The sequence below is a fragment of the Berghia stephanieae genome, chromosome 11, assembly GCF_034508935.2.
Source record: "Berghia stephanieae isolate SIO BIC M18660-M18661 chromosome 11, UCSD_Bste_1.3, whole genome shotgun sequence".
NCBI lineage: Eukaryota > Metazoa > Mollusca > Gastropoda > Nudibranchia > Aeolidiidae > Berghia > Berghia stephanieae.
In genome coordinates, this window is record NC_088370.1 from 6,794,160 (window position 1) to 6,816,203 (window position 22,044).

Genomic DNA, 22,044 nt, shown 5'->3' on the forward strand with positions numbered 1-22,044 from the left:
TGTTTTCCTCTTTTTCGGCAGCCTCCTACTGTGCCCTACAATATTGTCTTGCATAAGCTTTCGTGTCTTACGAGGTGACCAAACCAAGACAATTTCCTTCTCTTTACCATTGCAAGTAGTGGTTCTTGCCTTCCTGTCAGTTCTTTTACTTCGTCCAGAACACTTCCATTGGTCCTATGTTCCAAATATGATATTTTTAGTAGTTTTCGGTAGCCTTTGAGTTGGAATGCGCGAACTCTCCTTTCCGTGTCAGCATTCATGGTCCAGGCATCGCAACCATAGAGGAGTACAGACAGTACCAGAGAATTAAATAGTTTAAGCTTTGTCTTGAAGTTTATGTTGCTTTTCCAGATTCTATTTCCATTGCTGCAGAGTCTAGCTTTTATTTCCGACGTGCTTGTTCCGTCATCAGTGAGCAGCACTCCAAGGATGTTGCCCCTTGCAGAGTTCCACCATTCACGACAATTCGTGTTCTAGTATTGTCTTGGCTGTTCACTAGGATTTGGGATTTGGAAGTGTTGATCTCCATGCCATATCTTGATGCCGCTTGATGTAAATGGTCAGAAAGTTCTTGCAACTCTTCTTCACCTTGGTAAAGACTCTCAAACCTGGGACTTGTAAAATCTGTCGCGAAGTCCTAGAGAGTTTTTGACAAGATAAGGGACGTTTAAATCGATCAAAATTTGAAGGGCGAGTTTTCTGGCCAAAATTTTAAATACGTGTATTTTTCAAAGTAAGGCTGACTGCACACAAGAACTTTCCACAATCGGTCTAAAATGTTATAGAAAATGTATTTCACCATATTTCGACTGGAAGGTCTCTGTGGGTGTGTGTGTGTGTGTGTGTGTGTGTGTGTGTGTGTATGTGTATGGGTGGGGGAGTAAGAGAGAAAGGGGGGAGGGAGGGAGGGAGAGAGATGGAGAGAAAAAAAGAGAGAGTGTGGGGGGGAAATAGAGAAAGAGAGAGAAAGAGAGAGAAAGAGAGAGGGTGGAAGGGAAAGGGAGGGAGATAGAAAGAGAGAGAGAGAGTGGGAGCGAGGTACAGAGGGAGAGAGAGAGAGCGTGTGTCTGTGTGCGTAAGTGAGAGAGATAGAGTCAGTGTGTGTGTGTGTGTGTGTGTGTGTGTGTGTTAGAGAGAGAGAATGTGTGTGTGTGTGTGATTGAGTGTGTATGTAATTATGTATGTATGTATGTATGTATGTATGTATGTATGTATGTATGTATGTATGTATGTATGTATGTATGTATGTATGTATGTATGTATGTATGTATGTATGTATGTATGTATGTATGTATATTATGTATGTATGTATGTATGTATGTATGTATGCATGCATGCATGTATGTATGTATGTATGTATGTGTGTGTATGTATGTATGTATGTATGTATGTATGTATGTATGTATGGATGGATGGATGGATGGATGGATGTATGTATGTATGTATGTATGTATGTATGTATGTATGTATGTATGTATGTATGTATGTATGTATGTGTGTGTGTGTATGAGAGTGATTGCACATATAAAACCCAAAGAGACAATATCAAGAATTCATTAATGACACTATAATTTTATAATATAATTTACAACCATCTGTCTCTTTCGGAAATCCGGGGATTTTAGTCTTCATCTTAAATTATAAAATATAAAATTCCATAAAAAGACGTGAAACGAAAAGTTGTTTATTCCTATTTTCACTGGTCTATTTTTTACCATATCTTTAATTTATGCATCAAGTTGTTAAAATCCCCCCCCCCCCCCAAATCCTCCTCATATGCAATATACATAATTATAATATCGGTGTCTACATAAATCTTATTCTAAAATAAAGACAGTGATGTCATAATTTATTTGTTATGTGTCAAGTCAATATTACACAACACATGACACGCTTTGTGGGCCTATTATTATTACTGTTAGATACAACGAAATTGACGTCATTCACCTATTTGTTAGTGTTTTTAGACAGCCATTGCAATGATTAGTTATCACTTCATGTTATCAATCAGACATATTGATGCTTTGCGTTAAGCCAAAAAGCTCACAACTTTCGCCAGCCAACACGTACCAAAACATAAAACTCTGTGTCACCTTAATAATAATAATAATAATAATAATAATAATAATAATAATAATAATAATAATAATAATAATAATAATAATAATAACAAATGGCATTTATATAGCGCTTTACCCCGTTGTCACGGGCTCTAAGCGCTTTACAGTGATATAAAACAAAACATATTACAGTGAGACAAGTGTAAAGGAAACGTGATACGAATTCAATTTAACAACAACAAAATATGAAAATAATATTGCAACATTATGACGTAAAAAGATAAAACTTTAAGCGAGATTTGAACGTTGTCAACGAATCCGAGCATCTCACGTGTGATGGGAGAGAGTTCCAAAAATGGGGGGGGGGGGGGGGGGCGCCGAAAATTGAAAAGATTGTTCACCTATTTTACGCAATGGCTTAGGTTTGACAAGGATTAGTTGGTCATTGCTTGACCTCAAGTTTCTATTGGGGACATATATGTTTAGAAGGTCTTTAATATAGGAGGGACTGTTAGTGCTCAGGGATTTGTAGACAACAGTACATATCTTATAGGCAACTCTTTTTTCCACAGGAAGCCAATGTAACTCACGGAGAAGAAGAGTTGCCTATAGTCTGGTTAATACAGTTTTGTGAAAATTACTCGCTAAAAACAATAACAAAGACCTGAGTGACGTCAACTTCGTTCTATCTATATCCAGCTGGCAGATGTTGTGAGCATGTTACGTAAACACACAGCATCAATAGCTCAGTTGGTAGAGCACTCGCTTCACACGCAAAGGGACATAAGAAGTGTCGTGTCTCATCGTGGCCTTCGTAAAGTTATGGCCTGAGTGACCAAAAAATGACGTCAAAATGCCAGTCTTTAGCCACACAAATGGTTTGTAGATTCATACGAGTGAATAAAAATCACAGCCTATAGAAAAGAATACTTCACAACACTGAAATACCCTCTCTCGAAAAGATATTTGAAAATTAACGAAATTGACGCCACTCATCTCTCTGTTATGTTTAGCCAGCCATTTTTATGAGTAGTTCTCACTAAATTGTATCAATAAGACTATAGATAGAATGCGCTTGGCCAAGGAGTTCACAACATTGCCATCCGGAAGTATAACGGACCAACACACAAACTCTGTGTAACCATGAACGTTTATAGTCAGGTTAATACAGTTTAGTGAGAACAACTCACAAACGCGGATGGCAAAAACAATAACAAAGGTCTGAGTGACGTCATCTTCGAACTATCTATAGACTTTTGAGGTAACACATAGTTTTGTGTGTTGGAACAATATTGGGCTGGCGGATTGTTGTGAATCTTTTCACTTAACGCACATCATCAATTGGTGAGTGTTGTTGTGTAGTGTGTGTATGTGTGATTTTCATGAACACATAACACACTCAAGCCATCATTTCACCTTAAGGCCTTTGACAAGTCCTCCGACTGTGTTCTGAACACTGAACACATTTTTAACACATAATATTTGAATAGCAGGATATGGTTAGGACATTACAATGTGTTTTATCTCCAAAAAAAATATTCGACATACCAAGTCAATGATATTATTGTGGTTAGAAAACAGTGATAGTTCTTAATTATGTTTGTGACAAATTAGGGAGCAGGCACTGGAATAAGATAAAGATAACTAAGTACCAGACGAAGCAGAAAGAAAATACAAGAAAAAACATCCCAAAATATTATTAGCCTGCCTTGAGGCCGGGTGTTTTGTTTTTATTTTTATTTTTTTTTATTTTTTTATTTATCAATTATTTTTTTATTATTTTTTTTTTTTGGGGGGGGGGGGGGGTTGTTTTTTCTTGTATATTATTTCTCTCTTCTTCGTCTGATACACTTTTAGACCTGCCTATTGTCACTAACGATTCGTAGAATTACGAAATTTTTGTTCCCATTTCAGAACTTCGTGAGCATCTCTAATTCATTAAAACATTGACAATGAAAGTTGATGCTTGAGTACATGATTTTAAGGATTTTAAGTGATATTTAATTCTCGTGTTAGTAAATTGTTGATTTTTAAAGATAAATAAAGCGAGCACAATTTTAATCTCCTAAAAATTACAAATGTTTAAATTTTCAAGTTCGCAAGTTTGCTGTTTCATATACGTTTTATTGATATTTTTAGTTTGATTAGATATACAGACAAAGATGACAGGTCAAAGGTTGATGTGCGTTTTGTGTCTTCTATTGATCCAAGGTAAGAAATAAATTGTTAATCATAAAATTAATATATGAAAATGAACAATTGTAAAGCGCAGTTATACGGTATTAAGATGCTCAAAATGGTTAATTTATTCCCCACCAGGCTACATTTATGGTCCTTTGTTTACGTTTAATGCTGTACAATTTGGCTGTTAGGCGTCTTTTTGTACTAATATTCATACAATATCCGTGTAGTAACTACCGTGATTGCCAGAACTCGTTATTCTGGCTGTTGGACTCCATGGCTAGGATGGGTCCGGTGATCACGGAATTACTAAGTTAAAACGATTAAATTATTAAAGTTTAAAAATAACTATCATTACATTGCTATGATCACCGTAGCCGTACGTCTGTTTACGGCTAGAGATCCCTACAATCCGTCATAGCCTATTGCCAGGTACTCATTCAAACCTGCGTGGTTTGATTTATCATTTGCATCGATTGCAAATCTAAATCGATAAAATCATTGAAAAAAAAAGCCATTTTCTGGCCTAATATAGAGAAAAGATAAACTTGTTGGATTTTTTTCCTTTGAATAAATATCACTGTAACTCCAGGTAAGCAAGTCAGTATATTTACTATTAATCATTTAAGTGGCGCCTGGATGTGGAATTTCAGACATTTTTTGTTGTTGTTTTTGGGGAATTAAAAAAAATTTTGTTGTTGTCGTTGGGTTTTTTTAGTTTGTTCTGTTTTGTTCCATGATTTAAAACGTTGAAATTTATTTGAATCATCATTTTCCCAGTCAAAGTTTTCTCACCAAAATTATAAAAATGTGTGGGGGTTTTTGTTTTGTTTTTTGTTTTTTGTTTATGCTTTTTTTGTTTTGTTTTGTTTTGTTGTTTTTTGGGGTTTTTTTTTGGGGGTGTGTGTGTTTGTGTGTGTGTGTGTATGTGTGTGTGTGTGTTTTGTTTAGTTTGTTTTTCTTTTTTGTTGTTTTTTTTTTCTTGGAAAGGGGAGTGAGGGGTGGGGTGAGGGGAGTAAGCAGCTCCCAAGTCAACGTATAGAGACTTATTTACAGGTCCGATAACCTAATTATGGCCTCATTGTTGTCAAATGGGTCCGAGATTTCCTCAAAGATAGAAGACAAAAAGTGATAGTGAATGGAACAGCATCAACAGAGAGACTGGTAACAAGTGGAGTTCCACAAGGAAGTGTACTGGGACCAGTTCTCTTCCTGATTTATATCAATGACTTGCCAGACAATCTATCATCTAAATGTAAAATCTTTGCCGATGATACTAAGCTCTATGGAGTAGCTAATACAGAAGAAGAAAGAAACACCTTACAACAAGATTTGAAAAAGCTTGAAGAATGGTCCGAAATATGGCAGATGGAGTTCAATGTAGATAAATGTGCAGTTCTTCACCTAGGAAAAAACAACAGAGAAGCAAACTATATAATGAAAGAAAAACCCCTGCAGAAATCCAATGGGGAAAAAGACCTAGGAGTATTTATTGATAGGAAGCTAAACTTCAAGAAGCAAATTAAAGATGTTCAATCTAAGGCTAGTAAAACACTCGGAATAGTGAAAAGAAATTTCAAGAATCTGAAAACAAAACACATGACTACCATCTACAAGACTATGGTTAGATCAAAGCTGGAATATGCTAACTGCATATGGTATCCGAAGTTTGAGGGAGACAAAGACTGTTTGGAAAGAGTGCAAAGGAGAGCAACAAAACTTATCACACACCTGAAAGACAAAACATACTGTGAGAGATTGAAAGAATTAAATCTCCCGACCTTAGATTACAGGAGAAGAAGGGGAGATATGATCCAAACATATAAAATAGTAAAGGGAATAGACAGGGTAGAGGCAGGATTCCTTAAACCAAACAAGAACATTCAGACACGAGGAAACAGCAAGAAACTGAAAAAAGAACGTTTTAAAACAAATGAAAGAAGGAACTTTTTTTCATCTAGAATTGTAAATAACTGGAATAAACTACAAGAAACCACAGTATCAGCAAAAAATTTGAATAAATTCAAAGCAGAGTTGGAGATAAGCAACACCCTAGGAAACAAGTTCAATTATAAAAATTGGTCCAATCATTAATAGATGAGGAGGAGCGAAGGAGACTACACCAAGTCTAAAAGCTCTATACAGAGGTATCCAGGTATCCAGGTATGGAAATACTTTCAAACTATCACAAAATAGTGTCCATAATGACACCGTTAAAACCATTGGCTGAAACGCCAAGGGATGATTTTGTCTCAAGGGGTGACATTGTCTCAAGGGTGACATGGTCTCATGGGGTGACTTTGTCTCATGGAGTGACTTGTTATATCCGGGCCTGTTTTATTCTGATGCCTGTTATATCCGGACCTGTTATACTGAATTTTCACTGTAATATTTTTCTCTTATTTTTTGCCTTTTTGATGTTGTATTCACATCCGCCAGACTTTACCATTGCTAAGCCTGTGACCACGTGGCCGTCCAAAATAGACGTGGGTCGGGATGTCTCATCACCACCGGCACCACCACCATCTACATCATCAGACACACCCACCACCACGCCGAGACTTCCAGACCTCCAACCATCCCTCCTCAAGACTCTCCTGCTTCACGTCATGGAGGACAAATGGAGAAATGACTGGAGCAGGGAGGGAAATAACTCTGTATCGTCTTTGGACTTTATGTCGTCATCTTCAACAGACAACAAGTCGATCCCAACCAAATTAAAATCACAGCCAAAACAAGGTTGGTCTCTCTGATATTATAACTGGGAAAATGTTTCTATTGTGTTTGGCCCTTTTTATTTTAAGACAGAGATTACAAAAGTACATAAGAAGGTATTTTATTATATATTTGGCAACAAATTGGATTTTTAGTAACACTAAGGCTCCGAAACCACTGGACTAATCAATTTTCCATGGTGTTTATAATACGCTTCAACAATCGTAACATCACTTCCCTCGTAATGAACTTCCCTCGTAATGACGCATGGTAACTTAGTATCTGGTTTCTAAACTATCTCAACAATGGCGGACGCCCTTATGAAATATTTCTCCGACGAGCATAAAAGCGTATCCAGAGGAAAAAAACATTATAAATCTGATCATGTTTTGACTTTTACACAATCTGATCACAAGACATATGAAAAGTTCTTGCCAGCATGAAGAATAAAAAGTACCAATTTTCTTTGTTTAGAACCACGATGGCCGCCGTTGCTGGGCGACGTTACATCATACTATTGAATCCAATTGACATGAAGGTGGTTTCTGTGTATTATGATATTGAGTGGACATCGTTGATAATGAATCTATTCATTTATTTATAATTTATTTATTTAATTCATTTTTTTTTTTCACGTTTTAATTCCTCTAGAATTAGTTTACATCGACGCGTAAATATACACGTGTCTGACAACCCAAACTGTTATGGTCTCGTTGTTGTAATGGAAATACTCTAAAATTGAACGCAAAATTTTGTCCATACAACAATGTTAAACTAAGTCCATAATCACATTCGGTTATCAGACCTGTAAATATTATGCACGTCGGTTTACATATTATATGTTCATACAGCCCTTTAATCTAATTGACTCTTGTGCCAACTGAACAAATGTGACCCTTCGTCTCGAAACGGTATTATGTCGGAATTAATTGGACCCCGAAAAGTGACTTTAGATATAAATTGATAGTAAATACCAATTTTTGAGCTTTTGTATTGTGAGAAATTGTCTTCATTCTGTAAAATAACAAATCGAAACACACCCCAAGTTTCATGTTTTTGTCAATAAATTCAATTTTTTGCACCCAAGTCATCCCGACATAATACCGTTTAGAGACGGTGAGTCACAAATACAGAATTCTGAGTCGAAGTTACCAACTTGGAATAAACTCTTGAGCCAATCATGTCGGTTTTTGTTTCAGATGAAGACAAAATGTCCACCCTGACGCTTGTGGCCATCATCGCTCTCGTCGTCGCTGTTTTCATCTCAGGTTTGTTCATCGCGGTCCTTTGTCCCCACAAGGTCCACCCAAAGATTCTATTCCAACCTTGTCTGCCAAGCAATCCCAGCAGACATCGCCACAGACGCAATGACAACTTCCGCCATCACCACCACCACGATGCCAATAACAGTACAGCGACCATCGTCAACGAAAGCATCTCTTCAAGCTCAGCAACCAGCAACCAAAACTTTAACATCAACGATAACAATAGCTGTGAATGCCTCAAGCACACCACCAACCTTAACCCGTACAGTCACACAGAATTTATCAACAATTCGAATGACAACTGGTATTATTCATTGAAGGGAGATAACTCCAGCAGAATTAAGCCAACGTTTTATCATTCTCAAGTTAACTCGGATAATTTATATTCTGGATCGGAAAACCAGGTGAACGAAATAAGGAGACAGAATTCACGAGGTAGCCTTCATTCTAACCCAAGTCTGTCTCGACAAGGGGATTGTTTATATCTGAATACACAAGAAAGCAGAGTTATCGGTCTTATGAGACAATCCCGACACAGCATCGGTAATCAGTCAAATGGTTGCCCCACTCAACCAGGCGTCACAATATCAAATTCCAATACACCAGCCGATAGAATCAATGATGTCATCAAACATCAAAATCCGCGGAGAAGTGTTGAATTCCACGAACATCGGCATGTTGATGGAACGACATCCTACAAACCAGTTCAAATGCCAAGGAACAACTCTGGTCTTTCTGAAAACACGATTAATCTTAAAGCCTGTGACAGGAATGTGTCCAGATGTGTTTTGCCGTCACCAGACATCCAGAACATCGTCATCCACCCTACAGAGTCCCATAGCGGTGGCTCCAATGAAAACGCCAACTTGGATACAACAGGAAGTGGAATAGGAGCTGCCAACACGAATGGACATCGGGGATTCCCGGAACGGCGTGGCAGTTTCAGTAGACAGTCCCGGAGATCTTCGGTTGTCTTGACAGGAAATGACGTATGGCGAGATGACCATCCCTGTCCATACTGTGACGTTGATGATGTCCAGATAGAACGTACTTGGGTTGACCACGAAAATCGACAGCACAGCGCGTTGTAATGTTTTGTTGGGATTGTCTGTATGTGTGTAGTGTGTGTGTGATTGTGTGTGTGTGATTGTGTGTGTGTGTGTGTGTGTGTAGTGTAGTGTAGTGTGTAGTCCACGTCAAATCACCATACCCTGACACGGCAGGAGGTCTTTTGGCCTCGCATGATAGGCAGGAGATCACTTGCTGTCTCTTCTGTCCTTTTATGTTTACCCTTTCCATGTTGCTCTCTGTCTTTGTTCAGGATTGAAATTACTCGGGTTTTTTCCTAGTCCTGGCAGAGATCCTTAGCTGGGAGGGAGACAGTCAAATGTATAGTACCTTTTTTAATAGATTATATTTGTTCACTTGTAAATGATCTCTCTGTTACCGTCATGTTCTATTTTATTATTCGTAGTTTTGAATAGTGTATCTTGTATATTGTACTTTGAAAACATTTGAGTGTGTCCTGTCAATATCATAACATTTTTATTGCTTTTGCTTTCTTTGTGATGTAGAGAAATGAACAACAGCTTCAAAAAACACAACATACGAAACACGGAACGTTTCAGACGAAAAGCCCTTCTTCAGCCAAAAACAAAAGCAGGACAAAATTTAATTCTTTATTCATTACGCTAATTCCATACAGATGCGTGTATACGGTGGGTTTATCTAGGTACTCGTGATGTATTAACAGCTTATCTGTTTTTGTAATTGGCTGATGAAGGGTTTAGAGCCTAAAATCTGTTCGTGTTTAGTATTATGTTCTTTCTTGAAGCTGTTATATTCATTGTTTTTATTTGTTTGGTTCATCTCTTTTAACAATCCACATCTTTCAACAGTTTAGTTTTCACGTGTTTCCTTTTGTCACGTTTGAAAGAAGCAAATAAGGAAAATGAGACGACAGTTTTATTCAGATCAATTATTTGTATTGAAAGATCAGATTGTTTTTTATAGTTTAAAAAATGTACATTGAGTACAACGATTTTAATTTTAACTCACATGCGTGTACACATCGATTTTAAACATAGTTTGGTAGAATTTATTTTACAATCGAACGAGTTTTTAAGATGGTTCATTGCTACGAATCGAGTTTTATTACACGTGTCCAAATATCCCCACTGACACACGTGTGTCTCCCGTGCATTTTGTGTCTGTGTTTGAAATCTTGTGACGTAGAATTCAATCTACGGCGAATGGAATTGTATTCACCCACTGGTTGTGTGGAGACATTTCATGAACGTTGCTATGGTTACATGACAAGATTCCAAAGGTGTTGGACCACCATGACCACCGGTGTGTTTTTATTTCAATTTACAAACGCTGTTTACACGTAAATAACCAAACTATTTTTACTATTTAAATGTACTTTAATGGGAGGCCTTCCGAAAGCTCCTCATGCTAAGGGAAACAACCCAAATATTCCCTCAATTAACCCTAAGAAAAAATAAGACTTAGTACCTTAAACTTACCCTAATAGGAAAAGCAAACACCCTAGCACCTTTAAGAGACTTGTGACTAACCCTAATAGAAAAAAAAAAAGAAGAAAAAAAAAAACAACTAAAAACCTCCGACCTCGAGCTAACCTTAATAGACAAAACAAAGACTGTTTTCAATACTTCACAAAACATAATGGCGGCGGAAAAACAAAACAATGGTCGTATTAGAAAAGTTTAAACTTTCACTAGGCTAATCTATCAAGGTTTGTTCTAGAGTTTTTTTAAATGATACTGATATATTGATATATTGATAAATTGAATAAACAAACCCACGACAAAAGATCCACGGTAAAAATACAAATTGAAAGAAATGCTATCTAGCACGAGGAGCTTTCGGAAGGCCTCCCCTTTTAAATAAAACAATAAAATTTTATTGACGCCAAATATGAAACTCACAATGTTTACGGACGAATATCATGGAGTCCGTTTGAGAGAAAGTCGTTGGGACGAGTTTAGTCAAGGGAAACAACCCTTCAATTCCAAATGAGTGATGGGTAAAAGTTCAATAGCCTCCCCTTGTCCATGACAATGGAGTGTTTGTCTCTTTATCAATGATGAATGCAGTATTGTTACCCATTTGGCATTGTAACCGACATGTTTTGTTTGTTGTTGATGTTTTTTACTTTGGGGGAGGGGAAGGGGGGGGGGGGGACGTTGGTGCATGAAGATGAGAGGAAACATGGTTACGATGGCAGAGAACAGCTTATTTTAACGGTACAGAGAACCGATTCGTGTTTATTGAAACCAGACTTTGATTGGCTACGTAGGGTGGGGGAGGGAGGGGGTAATCTTTTTTTTTTAACGGGATTAGACGGAATATTTATTTTGTAAGAATTTTGATCGAAAGAGGGTTTATTTTACCTGCTGCATTCCATCGTAGAAATAACCTGATCTTCTTATATCCAAACTTCTGCACTGCGGCTGATGCCTGGGTTATTCCAGTCTTCCCTTGGAATAGACCCTAAACACACATTTCTTCTATGGGATGAATAAAGGGAATTTTATTTATTTATTTATTCATTTATTTATATCATTAATTGGTCAAAAGTTTGTGATACGATGGGCTGATCCTAAATACGCCATTCAATTACTGTTTCATGTAGCAATGACTATGAAAAATGGTTTTTTTTTTCTCTTTTGAGGAAATTTTTCTCTGAAATTAAAGACCTATCTCCACTGAGTAAAAATGTTTTTGAATTTTGAAATTCCATTCATAAATAAACAAGTTATGCAGTTTCAAAGGTGTCATTTATTTGGATGACCCGCAAAGAGGAAAAAAACGCGAAAATAGGGACGCTTTTTCGGCATTTTTTCGACCTTTGGTTGTTGCTTAGTAGAGGTTAAATTTAATTCAAATTTTGGCCATTTTAGACCGCAATCTCAAAACATTCAAGCTGATGTTATACATCACCCACACACCACACCTCACACACACACAAAGGAGAGAGAAAGAGAGCCAGAGACCACGTGAGATAAAGAGAGATGATGAACATCACAATCAAATAAAATATAAAGTAATTGTAATTTCACACATATTCACATCTCAACACCAGAAAGAATAGAACGTGATAAAGAAATGAGAGAGATGATAATTAGAAACTTAGAGATGAAGATTAGTTATAACACACAGGACAAATAAATAAATTATGAAAGATAAAACAACAAACAATAAAGTTAGATGAGGAGGTAGATGATAAAAAAGAAGAATGTAATTGAAAGATAGTATAGGAGGAAATAGTAGCAGATAGGAGGGAATGAAATTGTGTTAATTAAACAAAAAATATAAAGGATCAAAATGATTTGGCACTGGACCTCAATGTTACTATGGAACGTGAATTGTACACAATAATTAAACCCATCTCGATTCATCATTTGCATCGAAATTTCTTTATAATTTAAGCCGCTTGTTTAACAGTCAAATTCACTTATTGACCAAACGCAATGTCAACGATAACACCTTGGGCCATTCGACACCGTCGAGAATTTGATACCCATGAACCTTTTAAGGTTCATACGAAAGGAATGCGCTTCAACGCCTTACTCTTTGGTGCCAAATCGTTGGAACTTATTGAAAGGGCTGTAATTGGGCCATGGTTTGTTTATACGAATAGGCTTGGATTGCCCCCCCTGTCAATACGGGCAAGTACTCGTCATGTTCAAAAATTTAACAAATTGAAGAACCCCCTTCCCCCCTTACCTTGTCACGAATATAACCTACACTGCCGAAGTATTTAGATAAATGATTTAAATTGGCAATATTTCAAATTTTGAACGGATTTTGGAAAACACGAGTTTGTCGGTTGAAACACACACATTACCTTTTTACAACGCTCGAATTCAGGTAATAAAGGAAAAGCGTAGAATTAAGTATTTTAGAGAGCAATTAGTAAACAGACACACACTCCCATAATTTAGTACGAATTTGGGCACTATACAGTGAGCGAAAAACACAAAGATGAGCGGGATAGTCATTGCTAGTATAGATTGTTATAAGAAAACATGATGATGACAGAGAGCTAAGACTAGAGACTTCCATGATTGGTGGCGAAGGAAAGGGATAGATCTTGATCATAGATACATTAACAAATTATGATGTGATATAAGAAAACATGGAAAAGTTTACTGATGAATCTTGACCTAACTCAATAACTTAATACACAGACGGTTGTTGTATCAATTGCATCCACACTTTTACAATAGAATTTACTTGTTTTGTCCTTGGAATTTAAACAGTCAAATGTGTTTTTGAAGCATTTTTTATGCTATTTTTTTTTTAAACACCTTTGGGGGGGGGCGGGGGCAGGAGATTTTACTTTTACATGTTAGAACAGTCACATCAGAAAGCGCTTTAAACGCCTCCGATAAATCGTTATAAATTATTTTGAATTATTGATTCATATATAATAAATAGCTTGATTTTTACGAATAAGAGCAAATTTGGATGGTGTTTTGTAAAATACGGGAAAAGTACTCGTCATGTTCATATGAAATTTTACAACCAAAAAGAAGAAATGTTCATGTATTACCTTGTCAGCGACAAAACCTACACGCCCGGCAGTTTTAGAAATATTTTACTCCAAAGAGTAAAAATCTATTTTTGACGGTTTTCTGGTAATCGCACGAGTTTTGTCGCTTGACATAACTTAAAATTACCTTTTTTCTAACTGTGTGCCAACTTTCAGTCATATTCATCGATAAACAGCGTCGTAATAATTTTTTTAAATAGCATATACGAAACGGCTTCGTCCCATATTTTGTCGCGAATTTGGCACTTCGTGAGCGAAAAAGAGGCCCAAAGATTTGTGCGGGATAGTCATTGCTAGTTTTATGATTGTTTATTAAGAAAACATTATATATCATCTCGATCATTGATATCATTTATACCTAACACTTCCATGATTGTTATAAAAGAAAACATTATATATCATCACGATCATTGATATCATTTATACCTAACACTTCCATGATTGTTATAAAAGAAAACATTATATATCATCACGATCATAGATATCATTTATACCTAACACTTCCAATAAACACTTTGAAATAATTGACAGTTGTTGTGTCATCTGACCTCACTCTGCTTCTCTTGGAATGAGATTACTTGGTTTTGTCCTTGGGTTTTTAAAGTCAAATGTAGTTTTAGAGGGGGGTTTTTTTTTTAATTATATTTTTTTTTGGGGGGGGGGGGGGGGGGGGAGGGGGAGATACTTTTCCCATGTTGGTAAATCATCTCTCCGATATAAAATACGTATATATATATATATATATATATATATATATATATTATATATATATATATATATATATAGTATTGAATATATAATGATCTGTAAGGATTTGAGTGTATTCCTCTTAGAGTTAGACGGATCTTGTGCTTATGTCTGGATGGGACTTTTATGGGATCTCAAAATTTGTACATTGATGGTATGCACTTAGAATCTACATTTTCTCTATTTGAACTAATTCCCCTTTATCTTACTTCTCTTGTAAATCTATAGGTTATTTTTTACTATCCCATTTTCTTCCCTTTTTAAATGCTGAAATGACCTGTAAACCATCTGACTTAGTTGGGATAGTCGTAGAGGAGATACCTGGATGGGGTGGCACTTACTGTGCCTTCTATCCCCCTTATATCAGTTTCCCAACAAGTTTTCTGTATTGGTCTTGGATTGAGATTGATGGTTTTGTCCAGGCCCTGGCCGGATACCCTGGTTGGGAGGGGAAACAGTCAAATTATAGTTAGAGTTTTGGGAGATGATATTTTTTGTCTTGGAAATCATCTCTCTGTTATGCACTGCATTATTTGTTTATGATTATATATATATATATATATATATATATATATATATATATATATATATATATATATATATATATATATATATATATATATCATAGAATTAAACGAATGAGAATACGTACGAAGCCTAAAACGTGTCCACCAATGAAAGCATTCAGCGCCATTTTGTTGTTGGCTGAGAATGTAGTAATTACCATTCATTCGGTATCTATGTCAACATAACGACACAAGAAAAACAACAGACAATATCAAAATCCACAATAAAATGTTTCAGAACTGTTGCGTATATTTATGGCACAACGAAGCTGTCAAAAAATGAAGTTAGAGAATGTGTGTAATCATGTATTATAATAACCTGTAATGTGTTTTCCAACCACCACATCTACAACTACAACCACCACCACAATATCATCACTAACACTACTACTACAACCACCAGCCCCACATCATTATCACTACCACTACTACTACACCACCACCAGCACATCATCATCACTACCACTACTACAATCACCACAACAGCATCGTCATCACTACCACTACTACTGCAACCACCACCACCATGTCGTCATCATTACCACTACTACCACAACCACCACACCCTACTACTACAACCACCACCACATCACTACTCAACTACAACCACCACCACATCACTACCTCAACTACTACAACCACCACCACAATAGCATCACTACCACTACCACTACAACCACCACAACCACATCGTCATCACGACCACTACTACTACAACCACCACCATATCATTACCATTACCACTACTACTACAACCACCACTACCACCATATCATTACCATTACCACTACTACTACAACCACCACAACCACATTCATCACTACCACTTCTACTGCAACCACCACTACCACCATATCATCACCATTACAACTACTACTACAACCACCACAACCACATCATCATCACTGCCACTACTACTACAACCACCACCACATCATCATCACTATCACTACTACTACAACTACAACCACCACCACATTATCATCACTACCACTACTACTACTGCAACCACCACCACCATATCATCATCATTGAAATATTTTTTTTTTTAATTGAGCTTTATATAGTGCAATATCTACTAAATGTGCTCAAAGCGCTTTACAAGGGGTCCCTGGTCAACATTTAACATGTAGGACGGGACATGACGCCTGTTAGGCGATATCACAATTTTTCGGACAAAGACAACTCTGTTAACGGCCAGGTAGTCATTTTACACCTGAGTACGGTGAGAGAATGTCAGTAAAGAGCCTTTTCCAAGGACTCAACTATGCGCCGAGCGCGAGGCTCGAACCCAGGACCTTCCGATCCGGAAGCGAGTGTCATACTACTAGACCACATAGCCGCATCATTACCACTACTCCTACAAACACCACCACCACATCATTATCACAACCACTACTACTACAACCACCACCACCACCATATCATTACCATTACCACTACTACTACAACCACCACCACATCATCATCACTACCACTACTACTACAACTACAATCATCACCACCACCACATCATCATCACTATTACTACTACAACTACAACCACCACCAACACCACATCACCTCACTAACACTCAGTAATACAATCACTACCATTAGGTTTTGGAGCTTTACTTCATTTGAAATAAGGAAACTTCGGAATTGTATTTGGCATTGTGTTTATATATCATAATATAATTCTAATCAGTTATCTATTTAGAACTAGATACTATACAATATGTATGCCAAATACCACCCCAATTCCCCTTTCTTGTGTGCGGGAATTCCTCTTTCGGCATTGAAATTGAGTGTGAGAGAGTCATCACTACACACATAAACAACAGAAACAATTTAAAAACAAGACTATGACACGCAACCACTCACACACGAGGCTATACTATTTATCCTTTTCTCTATATAGAATAGGACAAGACAAACAATAGCTTGACTCTCGCTACACTTCGCATTGATGTTTGTCGTCTCACGAGTTCAACTCTCGGTCGACCTGTCAATATTCCTTTTTGCCTCGGACGTAATCATTAATAGAATGTTGTGTGGTTTTGACCGTGAAGAAAACCTTAAGAAGTCACATTTATATCATTTTAGAGAGATCGTTTTGAATAATTTTGAGTTAAACGAGCGAGCAGCAACTTGTTTTCATGAACGGCCGATCAGCGCTTGTTTACTATAGTAACGCGATTCCCAGCCAACATCAAAATGGCGGATATTTTTCTCATCGAGGCCGCTGGTTGGTTAGCCAATAAGAGCACCGTACGGTTTCCATTGGGTAAATTCCTTGATATATATATATATATATATATATATATATATATATATATATATATATATATATATATATACATATATATACTTTTTCCCGATCAAATATAGCATTTGACAAATTCAAATTTGGCATTCCGGATCAAATTCAAACATTACCAAAGAGAATTCGGCACTTTTAGACCAAATTCAAAATTTTCCAGTCAAATTCAAATTCAACATTCCAAATCAAATTCGGCACTTTCCAATTCAATGGCAACCTATTGTTTCTAGCGTGTTGTTTTGCTTTGCTTTGCTTCTGCTCTGTTGGAACTCTGCCAAACTTGTAAAAAAAAGTACATAAGAAAAGTTTCTCAGTGATTCATAGTCAAAAGTTATTTTTTATGTGCAGGAGTTGCACAAGACTTTGTTGTTTTCGATCGTTTATTATTTCCTCTTTAAGAAAATGAGGCTTTACGTCAGTCATTTGACGGTTTCAACTTTGCATTTGATGGTCTGCACCCAAACATATAAATAGAATGAAGTTGACGTCACTCGGGTCTATGTTATTTTTAAAATATTTTTTTGGTCATCCTCGTCTTTGAGTAATTCTCGCTTAACTGTATTAACCAGACTATAGACGTTTAAGGTTCCACACGCCCTAGTTTTGTGTAGATAGACGTCTATTGGTTCATTATATTTCCGGATGGTAATATTGTGAGCTCCTTAGGCAAGCGCATACCAGATCATCTCTATAGAGAGTTGGGTTGTCAAGGAAATCACGATCATTTCTCTTGTGTAATCGTAGCATTAGTACTGACAATAAATGTTTCGCATTGCAGTGCGCTGCACTCCTGATCAAAGGTGCCGGGTTCAATTTCGATTTTTGAGCAAGTTATATTGTGATCGGGCCTTTCATTCCTCTTCTCACTGTGTTGACCGATTTATTCCCATTTGCTGAGCGAGTAGAATGTAATCCTCACCTCTGTCAAAACAGCTATACAGTCTTCGATTGTCTTCATCGCTTATTTTGGTGTATGGTTGCCTCGGCATCTTGCTTTGGGTGAATTTTGATGTAAGTCGTAAGTAAAAAGGCAGTTTGTTATTGACCGGTAGGCAGAAAAACAAGTAGCAGACGACAAACTGAGTCGCCAGGGAAACGAATTTGTTGACATAATCAGAGTGAGTTCCCTTGGCCCCTTGACTGATGATGATATTTTATATTGTTATATTTCATTTTGTTTTCACTTTATTCCTCTAATACAGTTGTTGGTGTTGAATTTACACTGGAAACGGTGAAATTCAATTTGGAAAACGTTCATATTTGGTCTTTAAAACGTACGAATTTGACCCAACTTTAAGTAACGTAAATTATTATAGATAAAGAGGGATGGCAAATTTGAGTTGGAAAGTTGAATAACGCCGAATTTGTTTTGGACATGTTGTACTTGGTTTGAAAAATTGTTATATTTGCTCTGGAAAAGGTGTATAATAATGTGTAAACATTTGATTGTGTTCCTCTTATTCTTAGTGCTTGTGTCTGGATGAGACAATTAGGTGATCTCAAACTAAGTACTTTGATAGAGTGCTTTTGGAATCTACACGTTTCCTATTTGAACTAATCCCCCTTTGTCTTACTTTTTCTTGGGTGCTTTAATTGTTATTCTTGAACTTTTTACTATCCCATTTTTTTCCTTTATACTGGCGCTGATATGAACACAGCAAGCGCTGCAAAACCCTTAAAAACAAACAAAACAAACCATTCCCCTGTGTCTTACATTTTCTTGTAAATCTGTAGTTTTTGGGGGTTTTTTACTGTCTCATTTTCTTTTTTTTAAAAAAAGAAATGCTGAAATGACCTACATGTGCCACAAGCGCTGTAAAACCCTTAACAAACACCTGACTTGGATGGCCTAAGAGGAGATACGACTGTGTCATCCTTGAGTAATTTCTCTTCCAGCTGGCCATAGACAATGAACTAGGCATGTATAAAGTGTTGCATTTGTCCCATATCTCTCTCTCTCTCTCTCTCTCTCTCTCTCTCTCTCTCTCTCTCTCTCTCTCTCTCTCTCTCTCTCTCCCAACCAGAAGGTACAGGTGTCATGTGCTCCATGAAGAGCCGAATGGCTCTAGATTAAAAATTTGTAAAAATGGAAGTTAGCACAAAAGGGGAAACAAACATACGACAAGACAAGGCAAGGGGAATCGAACAATATAGGTAACAAATAAATATAATAGTCTTCAAAAGTCGTGACGTCATCCCGCGCAGCAACGCATGGTAACGAACCGGCTGGCTCTAAACAATCGAGAAAAATGGCTGACACTAACTTTATTTCCATCACCGCCCTTATGAAATACTTCTCCAATGAGCATAAAAGTGTCTCCCGAGGTGAAAATCATCATCAGTCAGGTCATGTTTTGACTTTCACTTACTCAGATGGCATGATGTTCGGCAAAGTTCAAGCCAGCACGAAGAATAAAGAGTATTCTGTGAAGGTAAGTCGTTTCGTCTTCTCACTCTCAAATCTCACATCCCCGTAAAACTACTGTTGGACAATAATCAGTTTACTTTGAGTTTAGGCAGATTTAGTTTATCCAATGGAAATATTTTACTGTTAACGTTCGATTTTAGTTAGAAAGAGACTAGAGAGAGAGAGAGAGAGAGAGAGAGAGAGAGAGAGAGAGAGCGAGAGAGAGAGAGAGAGAGAGAGAGAGAGAGAGGAGAGAGAGAGAGAGAGAGAGAGAGAGAGAGAAGAGAGTCTTTGAGGTCTTGCTTCGCTAATTTTCGTTGCTATTGACTATAGTCTAGATACTACATACTATTTAGTATCGTATTGTAACCTTTATTATAATACTCATATATGAGCATCACAATCACCAATCACGCTAGACATTTTATCATACTTCATGTGGTAGGCATAGGGGCAGCGTGGATCAGCGGTACGAAAAGGTACCGAGTTCGTTCACCCGCCGCTGCGCTGTGTGGCCTTGAGCAAGTCACCTCGCCCTAGCTCAATTTGCGGCGCTGCACCGCGGTTATTCAGTCTTCCCTGGGAATAGACCCTAGAGATAAATTTCCTCTATGGGATGAATAAAGGGAATCTTATTTATTTATTTAGACCAGTGTTAGTCACGGTAAACTAAACTTCCTATTGGGTTAAGGTGTAATGTAAATGTTGCAGCTTGAAACTCGAAGAAATCAATAACATTGTAAAATTGAATGTGAACTTCAATTTAACATACGAAAACAGATAAATGGACGTTTCGGGTTTCCCCTTTATCAACAAAGCAAGATGAATGAAAGAACCACTTAATTTTTTTTAATTGAGCTTTTATATAGCGTAATATCCACTAAATGTGCTCAAAGTGCTTTACAAGGGGTCCCTGGCCAACAGCATCATTTAACATGTAAGACGGGACATGATGCCTGTTAGGCGATATTACAATTTTTTCGGACAGAGACAACGCTGTTAACGGCCAGGTATTCATTTGACACCTGAGTACGGTGAGAGATTGTGAGTAAAGAGCCTTCTCCAAGGACTCAACTATGCGCCGAGCGAGACCCAAACCCAGGACCTTCTGATCTGAAAGCGAGTGTCATACCACACGACCACAACAGACGTTTTACTAGTTTGTTTGTTTTTTGCCTATTGAGCATGGTCGCAGCTCTAAATTTGAATCTTTTATTCTTTTACTTCCACAGATCTATCTTGATGATGCCTTGGGTTGATTCAGTCCAAAACTAATTTGTCATATTTTATTTAACAATGTTAATGACATTGAACATACATTGATACAGCAATGCCATAATTTGTCATGTTTATCATGTAAAATCATGTATGGGTGACCTACAAAACCATTATTTTGAATGGTGATTTGATGGTGATGAACAAAATATGTGTGTTGTACAAAATAAATGGCAAAGCTAACAAAATGCAGTCTCCTTAATAAGAGGAGACTGGAAATTGACAAGTGCTGCAACTAATTGAAAAATAATATCAGATGCTTCTCTTAACATGGTTGGAATATATGAGAGGATGTTAACTTTTTTAGTCTTTCATTAGCCCTCTGAACATGAAGCAATTTCTTTTGTTAATAAAATCTCATTTTCAGTAAATTTATTATGTAAAAAGGGAGGGATATTTACAGTTACTCCTTGAGGTAAAATATCTTGAATCAGGAAACCTTTATCTGCTAAAATTAAATCTCCAGGGCTTAAAATTAAAAGTTTTAGTAATCCACAATTTTGTACAATGACCTTATCCGAGACAGACCCTGGATAAAGTTTAGAAACAAAATTTATCACACCATTTGGACTCACACCAACAAGAGCTTTAACAGAATTCATGGACTAAAAGACGAATAAGTTAACCGTTGGTTATCCATTTCTTTAGGAATAGCAATTTGGTCATCTGTACAATCAATGATCATTCTGCAATTTGGAAATCTTAAAAATGATGATGGAGCTGATAGTTTATTTTTATGTCTAGAAGGGCATGTAACCTTCATAACATTTTCAAAGAGAAGCTTATGGCTTATGTAAAACATGAATAAAAGTTTGTATAATATTTGTTATAGTACTTTCACAAACGCTAAACAATTGTGAAATTTCATAGGTTAGTGTAGTTCTGTCTAAGTTTCATAAGTGTAATGAAAATTTGGTCTTTTAATGCAACTGTCTCTTCCTGAAC

General features: G+C 36.9%; 1 protein-coding gene and 1 long non-coding RNA gene across 9 annotated transcripts; both read left to right on the plus strand.

Annotated features, from left to right (window-relative positions):
• The first annotated feature begins 3,476 nt into the window (after positions 1-3,476).
• On the plus strand, positions 3,477-11,961 carry LOC144956781 (uncharacterized). 8 transcript variants are annotated; one of them, XM_078887493.1, is made up of 4 exons: positions 3,477-3,559; positions 4,200-4,271; positions 6,681-6,980; positions 8,156-11,961. In XM_078887493.1, the coding sequence occupies exons 2-4, from the start codon at positions 4,223-4,225 to the stop codon at positions 9,310-9,312; spliced, it is 1,506 nt and encodes a 501-aa protein (XP_078743619.1). In that variant the 5' UTR covers positions 3,477-3,559; positions 4,200-4,222; the 3' UTR covers positions 9,313-11,961. The 8 variants fall into 8 exon arrangements, with proteins under 8 accessions (XP_078743619.1, XP_078743615.1, XP_078743618.1 ...); XM_078887489.1 differs by having other exon boundaries at positions 3,485-3,559; positions 3,975-4,271; XM_078887492.1 differs by having other exon boundaries at positions 3,505-3,629.
• Positions 11,962-19,650: 7,689 nt separating this feature from the next.
• LOC144956642 (uncharacterized) lies at positions 19,651-21,699 on the plus strand. The gene is made up of 2 exons (XR_013641982.1): positions 19,651-19,849; positions 21,057-21,699. It is a non-coding gene; the product is annotated as an uncharacterized LOC144956642 (long non-coding RNA).
• The last annotated feature ends 345 nt before the right edge of the window (positions 21,700-22,044 follow it).